This window comes from Etheostoma spectabile, unplaced genomic scaffold, assembly GCF_008692095.1.
Source record: "Etheostoma spectabile isolate EspeVRDwgs_2016 unplaced genomic scaffold, UIUC_Espe_1.0 scaffold351, whole genome shotgun sequence".
Taxonomy (NCBI): domain Eukaryota; kingdom Metazoa; phylum Chordata; class Actinopteri; order Perciformes; family Percidae; genus Etheostoma; species Etheostoma spectabile.
The window spans coordinates 120342-127927 of record NW_022605590.1 but is presented as its reverse complement, the minus strand read 5'-3'; the positions used below and the strand labels follow the sequence as shown (position 1 = coordinate 127927).

At 47.4% G+C, this 7586-nt stretch overlaps 1 protein-coding gene across 1 annotated transcript in view; it reads left to right on the top strand.

Annotated features, from left to right (window-relative positions):
- Nucleotides 1–583: 583 nt before the first annotated feature.
- LOC116686301 (A-kinase anchor protein 6) overlaps nucleotides 584–7586 on the top strand; it is a 123142-nt gene continuing 116139 nt past the window's right edge. Inside the window, exons 1-5 of the mRNA XM_032511276.1 lie at nucleotides 584–629; nucleotides 786–843; nucleotides 986–1100; nucleotides 1238–1327; nucleotides 1428–1486. Coding sequence (XP_032367167.1) covers nucleotides 584–629; nucleotides 786–843; nucleotides 986–1100; nucleotides 1238–1327; nucleotides 1428–1486 — 368 coding nt within the window. The remainder of the gene's footprint in view (nucleotides 630–785; nucleotides 844–985; nucleotides 1101–1237; nucleotides 1328–1427; nucleotides 1487–7586) is intronic.

The following is a 7586-nucleotide window of genomic DNA, read 5'->3' as shown; positions in this document are numbered from 1 at the left end:
GGGGTCGCGAAGATTTTGGTTGATTAGACTTTTTTTTATATTCCCCCCTCCCCCCCCCCCTGCAAATTTTTCCCCACTAGTGAAGTCTTTTAAATCACCCATTAACATGACCTAACCATGTAGTAACAACAATGGAGGCAAAGATGCTCTTTCAGTCAGCAATGCCACATGGCATATAGGACAGTTTTTATATACACAATGTTATCAATTATATATAATTAGGGTGTCCCGACTCATCTCGCCATCAGTTGGGGTCCTTGGCCTGAAACGTGAAAGAACCCCTGCTTACGAGTGAAACACACACAATCAGCAGTAGAACGATTCATGGTTCAGCATTTAAGTTTCAGTTGATGTTTTTTTTTTTGTTTTGTTTTGTTAACCAGAAATTGGGCCCATGAGACAACAAGAAAAACCCAATCTTTCTGCCCTTTTAAACGTTATGCACATTGCAGACGATACAAGAGCAACAAAGTGGATAGTAACTGCTCGTTTTAACTTTAAAGACTTCGGAAAAGTGCGATGTATGGTTTGAACATTTGAGCAAATGGCTATTTTGTAGTTTCTCATTAAGAAATATGGATCCATGCTGTCCTTCTGCGAGAACATCTTTAGACCCTGTCCTCCTTTCGGTGAGAGCCACAGTTTCTGCAGAGACTCTTTAGACCTGTCTATCTGTTCGTGCGCCACAGTTTCTGTACAGAAGATCTTTAAGAACCCTGTCCTCCTGTCGTGCAGCACAGTTTCTGCAAAGACATCTTAAGACCCTGTGTCCTCCTGTCGTGCAGCCAGTTTCTGTAACAGACCTCTTAAAGACCCTTGTCCTCCTCGTAGCAGCGCTTTATGGTAAGGAGCATCTTTAAGACCCCTGTCCTCCGTCGTTTGCAGCCACAGGTCTGCACAAAAATCTGTTAAGACCCTTGTCCTACTGTCGTGCAGCACATTTTCTTGCAGAGACATCTTAAACCTGTCCTACTATGTCGTGCAGCCCACAGTTTCGCAAAGACATCTTTAAGACCCTGTCCTACTGTCGTGCAAGCCACAGTTTCTGTAAAGACTTCTGTAAGACCTGTCCCTCACTTTCTTTGCAGCCCCAGTTTCTCGTAAAATCCTTTTAAACCCTTCCTACTGCGTCAACGCCACGTTCATTACGTGTTAAGACATCTTTAAAGACCCTGTCTACTGTTCTTGCAGCCACGTGTTCTTACATGTAAAGGATGTAACATCGCCTTTCTATTAGACCCTGTCCGACAGCGAGGTGCTGCAGCCCAGTTTTTGTAAAGACTCTTTAAGACACCTGTCCCACTGTGCGGCAGCCACACGGTTTTCTGTAAGAACATACTTTAAGACCACTGTCCTAACTGCGTTGCAGCCCAGTTTCTGTAAAGACATCTTTTAAGACCTGTCTCACCTTGTCGTTGCAACCACAGTTTCTTGTAAAGACCATCTTTAAGACCCTGTCCTACTGTCGTGCAGTCCACAGTTTCGTGTAAGAATCTTTAAGACCCTGTCTACTGTCGTGCAGCCACAGTTTCTGTAAAGACATCTTTAAAGACCCTTTACCTACCTGTCGTGCAGCCACAGTTTTCTGTAAAGCCATTCTTTAAGACCCTGTCCTACTTCGTGTGCAGCCCACGTTTTCTGTAACGACATCTTTAAAGACCCCTGTTCTAATGTCGTTTGGCAGAACCACCAGTTCTGTTAAAGTACCATCTTTAGTACCGTCTACTGTAGGCAGCCACAGTTTCTGTAAAGACATCTTTTGTAAATACACTGTCCTACTGCTCGGCAGCCATCAGTTTCTGTAACGAATCTTGCTAAAGACCTGTCCACTGTACGTGCAGCCAGAGTTTTCTGTAAAGCTGTTTGGGGAGCATGGTGGACAAAAAAAACACCAATCGTGAGTGCCCATTCTAATGGAAGAAAACCATTGATCCACCACGACACTTGATACCCTAAGAACCCGAGTGAGATTTTCCAGAAAAGGAGATCAGAGATGTCCCGCTCTCTGGCAATTGGCACCCGGAGGGAAGCTTTTAACGTCTTTCCTGTCTGCCCTGGATGCGATGGTTTACCAGGGTGAATACGGGAACAGAAACGAAGCCTTACAGGAGAAACCGGATCTCTAAGGGACATTAACCGTGTGTTGTCCTGGGTAAAAGCTGACGCGTGTCAAGGTGTGTTTTATAATCAAATCTGAGATTTCGGCTGGGTTCCACCAAATTGCCCAAAGATAGACCATGGCTGGATTACCATACGTTCTTACGGTACATACCGAATTACTTTCATTGAACTTTTTTTGTGTGTTTCATAGTATCTTATAGCATTGGAAATTTTTCAAACAGTGATGGGGACTACACTGACATCTACCATACTGGTATCACCTCAACTCCTCCTGATCCTAATGTATCCAAACTTTCATAATTTCTGCCTTTTCCTAAAAACCTTATGTCTAAGTTGTATCCTAAGCGGTTTGTTGCACCATGCAATTCCCAAGAAACAAGTGTGAAAAACCTGTTATTAAAACCATCTCAGGTTTTGTATAAAAAAACACAAAAATCTGGAAAAAGTGTCACAAACATCGGAAAAACATTTAAAAAAAAAAAATCATTTTGATCTGGAAGCGACAAGTTATGGTTACAGAAGACAAACCACAAGGGATAAGGACAACTTTTGATCAAACGGCTAAAGACCGATGCCTCGTCTCAAGACAAGGGAGGCGGGGTTCTCCTGCTTCCAGAAGATCAGGAAAGAGAACAGGAAGGCAGGCTAGGTTTGCTGCGTGAGGAGGAAGCACAGAAGAGAGTCCTGATGACGAGATGAAGAGGATTGCACTACGACTCTTTCAGCGACACGTTCAGCCACTGAGTTGGCGCGTGGTCAACCTTTTATCATCTCCTGCACAACTAAAGTCTCCGGCGTTTGAAAAATCCAATGTTTTCCAGTTGAAAGATCCACACGTATCCCCGGAGGTCCTAACCTGCCTTCTTGGACAGTTAAGATGGATCCCAAATTCATGGCACTGTGCACCCAGAATCCAAACCGACTAGCTGCAGCTCTGTAGAGAGAATCTGCCGACCGCAATGCAACAAATTGAATAAGACGTCCCCAAATTATGAAAGTAAGAGATTGTACTTCCAACAAGGCGTTGTGTTGTCATCATGTTTTTTTGGGGAATAAAAAGACATGTGATTAGGAGAACGGTCACTTTGACCCAAAGACAACGTGAGGGTTAATGGTAATAAATACTTAGGTTTATAACCAAATACATTCCTTCAGCATTTTACTTTGGGTTGTGTACAACCAAGCTTAGTCAAGCAACTGCTACACTAAGTGGTAACATGGTAAACATACCTGGCATCCATCAACAGGTAAAGCATGTCATAGTGAGAAAGTACAACCTCACAGCGCGCTACCTGGAGAAGTCCATGGTAATCCCATTTTTCAAAATGTTTCCTCAACACTGCAGACAAAACTCACTTATATCCAACATCGAGTCCGGAGACCACCTTGTAACCAGTGCTCCTCTCTCTATCTCCCCCACGTTCTGCATACAGTGTTCATTACTCCGCGTGTTAACGTCTGCAACGTCGATTGTAGCTGACACGCCTGCTAACGAGTACGCCTGCTGCGTCCTGCTACCGTCATGCTGGTACGGGACCGTCGAACATAAGCTACCGCGTAGCTAACGCCACAATGCCTGTCGCCGCTCTCGACGTCCAGCTAACGTGTCCTCGGCATCTATCAGTCACTGAGAGCTACGTCACTACTACGAATCCGGTGATCTGGCTAAAGGCGCGGCCCTGCTAGTTCAAGCTGCCTACATCCTGCTACCGTACCTACTACGTCCTGCTATAACGTCCTGCTGGCCATCTGTGCACGGGCTCACGCCCTGCTGGTCCTGCTAGTCCTGCTGCGTCTGACTACTTCTGCGAGCCTCGCATCCTGCTCGCTTCCTTGCTCTGTACCTGCATCGCGCCGTCTAGACCATAGTCCCTGCTGACGTGAACGTCCCTCTCCGGCAATTCTCCTGCTGACGTGTCCGCTGACCTGCTGACGGACTCTGATACTGTCTCAGCGTGTGTAAGCGCCTTCTCATAGTCAGTCGCGATTCATGTAATCGCTACGTAGTCCTCTATGGTCTGCGACGTCTAGCGCACTCGCTCGGTACTGAACTACTACAAGACCTGCTTCAAATACTATTTATTTCTATTTTTGTTATTTCACGAACACCAACACGGCCCGTCAGACCCCCCCCGCCTACCAAGAGCCAGGTTGGTCTGGGTCCTGGGTCTGGCACTGGGGTCTGTGTCCTGGGTCTGGGGCCTGGTTCTGTGCTGGGCCTGGGTCCTGACCCAGGGTTCTTCCTAAAAAAAGTTTTTCCTCGCCCACTGTGGCCCGTGTTGTGGTAGCTCTGGATGGAAACTACTAGGATCTGTCTTGGGTCTTGTAAATTGCGCGCTCGGAGTGGGGTCTTAGACCTACTCTCTATCTGTTAAAGGGTCTCGAGATAAACTCTTGTTCTGAAGTCGAGTACTATAAATAAAAGTGAACTCTGCCTCCCGCATTTTATTAGATAAAAGCCAAAGAAAACTGGAAATAACAGTACCGGTCTGTCTGCCCAGAGCGTGTTTGAAAGACAATTCCAAAATATTAAAAGCATATGTAATACGTGCAGCCCATTGGCTCCAGTGGCTCAGGCAAGCATGTTTTGGGTTCGACATCGTGTGCCGGGCCTTCTGTGATGGAGTTTGCATCTACTACCCCGTGTTTGTTTGGTTTCTTCCACCAATTAACAAAAAGACGTGTCATGCTGGGAGGCAACTATGGACTACACTTGAAAATTACCGACTGTCTGAACTTGGCACACTGTACAGAAATGGATTAACGTGCACTGGTCCTAATTAATCTACCTTATACAGAATGGCCATAGGTGGCGAAACACGGTTTAAAAATGTTCCCTTCTTCTGCATGAAGGAACAAAACCTCTCGCCTTCTTTTCTCATTCATGCTCTCTCTCTCTCTTTCTTTCTCAATTTCTGAGACACACAATGGCACTGCCACCTGTGTGTGTCTGTGTCTGGTGTTTGTGACCTGTGTTGTGGGGTGGTGTGGTGGGGGTGTGTGTTCTATGGGTGGGGTGTGTGTTGGTGGGGGGTGGTGTGTGTCTGTGTGTGGGGTTGTGTGGGTGTGGTTGTGTGTGGGTGTGTGTGTCTGTTTGTGTTGGGTGTGTGGGGTTGTTTGTCTGGTGTATGTTTGGTATGTGTGTCTGGGGGGGGTTTTGTTTTTTTTTTTGTGTTGGGGTGTTGTCTGTGTGTGTGGGTGTGTGTCTGTTTGGTGTGGTGTGTGTGTTGTTGTTGTGTGGTTTGATGTGTGGATTGTGTGTGTTGGGTTTTTGTGTCTGGGTCTGTGTGTTGGTGTGGGTGGGTGTGTGTGGTTCTGGGTTGTTTGGTTGTGTGGGTGTGTGTGGTGTGTGTTGTGTGTGTGTGTGTGTCTGTACCTGTGTTCTGTGTGTTGGTGCTGTGTGGGAATGGGTGTGTGTGTGTGGCTGGGTGTGTGTGTTTCTGTATTCTGGGTGTGTGTTGTGTGTGTCTGTGTGTTGGTGTCTGGTTGTGTGTTGGTGTGTGTTGGTGTGGTGTGTGTTGTGTGTGTCTGGTGGGTGTGTCTGGTGTGGTTGTTGGGGTGTGTGTGTCTGTGTCTGTGTGTGTGTTGGTGGGTGTGTGTGATGTGTCTGTGTCTGGGTGTTGGTGGGTGTGTGTGCTGTGTGGGGTGTGGGGTGGGTGTTTGTGTGTGTCTGTGTGTGGTGGTTTGTTTGTGTCGGTGTGTGTGGTGTGTGTGTTCCTGTGTCGTGTGTTGGTGGTGGTGTGTGTGTTTTTTGTGTGGGTTTTCCCCCCCTGGGTGTCCGTGTAGTGTGTGGTGTGTCTGTGTCTGTGTGTTGGTGGGTGGTGGGTGTGTGTCTGTGTCGGTTGTGTTGTGTGGTGTGTGTCTGTGTGTTTGTGTTGTGTGGTGTGTGTCTGTGTCCTGTGTGTTGGTGTGTGTTGTGGGTGTTGGTGTTTGTGTGTGTGTGTGTGTCTGTGTGTGTTTGGTGTGGTTGTGTGTCTGTGTCTTTGTGTTGGTGTGTGTGGGTGTGTGGTGTGCTGTGTCCCTGTGTGTTTGGTGGTGTGTGTTGTGTGTGTCTGTGTGTGTTGGTTTTTTTGTTTTTTTTTTTTTTTTTTTTTTTTGTTGTGTGTTGTCTGGTCTTGTCTGGTGTGGCGGGGTGTGTGTGTCTGTGTGGTGGTGTGTGGGTGTCCCCCCCCTGGGGTTGTCAGTTTTGGGTGGGTGTGTCTGGTCTTGGTGTGGGTGTGTTGTGCTGTGTCTGGGGGTGTGTGGTGGTGGTGTGTCTGTGTGTTGGTGTGTGTGGGGGTGGTGTGTCCTGTGGTTGGTCTCGTGGGGCCGCTGTGTGGGTGTGTCTTTGTGTGTGTTGGGTGTGGGTGTTTGTCTGTGTCTTGGTGGTTGTGTTGTGTGTGCTCCTGTCTGGGTTGTGTGTTGGTGTGTGTGGGTGGTGTTGTCCTGTGTCTGGTTGTGTGGGGTGTGTGGTGTCGGGTGTGTTTGGTGTGTGTTGGGTTGTGTGTCTGTGTGTTGGTGTGTGTGGGTTTTTTGTGTGTCTTGTGTGTTTGTTTGTGGTGTTGGTCCTGGGTGTGTGTGTCTGTGTGTGTCTGTTTCTGTGTTGTTGGTGTGTGTGGGTGTGTGTGTGTCCTGTGTCCTGGGTGTTGGTGGGGGTGTTGTGTGTCTGTGTTTGGGTGTGTGGGTGGGTGTAGTGTGTCTGTGGGTGTTGGGGTGTGTGTGTGTCCGGTGTTGGTTGGTGGTGTGTGTGTCTGGGTCTGGGTGGTGGTGTGTGTGGGTGGTGTGTGTTTGTCTGTGTCTTTGTGTGTGTGGGGTGTCTTGTCTGTCTGTGGTTGGTGTGTTGTTTGTGTTGTCCTGTTCTGTGTGTGTGTCGGTTGGTGTGTGTGTCCTGTGTGTTGGTTGTGTGTGGTGTGTGCTGTGTCTGTGTGTTGGTGTGTGTGTGTGTGTGTGTGGTGGTGTGGTACTGTGTGTGTTTGGGTGTGTGTGTGTCTGGTGGCTGTGTGTTTTATGCAGTACCTCCGCGGACCCCCTAGGGGTCGCGGACCCCCTGTTGAAGACCCCTGTCGTAAGGGATTAGAACAGTTAATTGTATCCCAGAATTTACCATCGCTGTGTGCTACTGTCCACGTGTTTGTTGCTCTGCTGGTCAGTTATGACATCACATCTGTTTTTAATGACATCATAACGAGCTGAAAGGCTGAATACGGGCAGATAATGTCTCTGACGATAAACTGAGAGATGTTCCGTGTCATGTTCCAGCAGTAAAATTCACCTTTTTGTGCAACATGAACATTTAGCATCACCGATAAGCCGTAGCAGCCATGTTACCGTTCCAGTACCCTGTTTCAGTAGAGCTGCAAAGACTACTGATCAGCTGAACTATTAATTCAATTAATGAACTATTTTTGATACAACTAATGTCAATAATGTTCTAGTTTCCTCTCTCCTTTTTGACAGGAAACTAAATATATTTGGGGGGGGGGGGG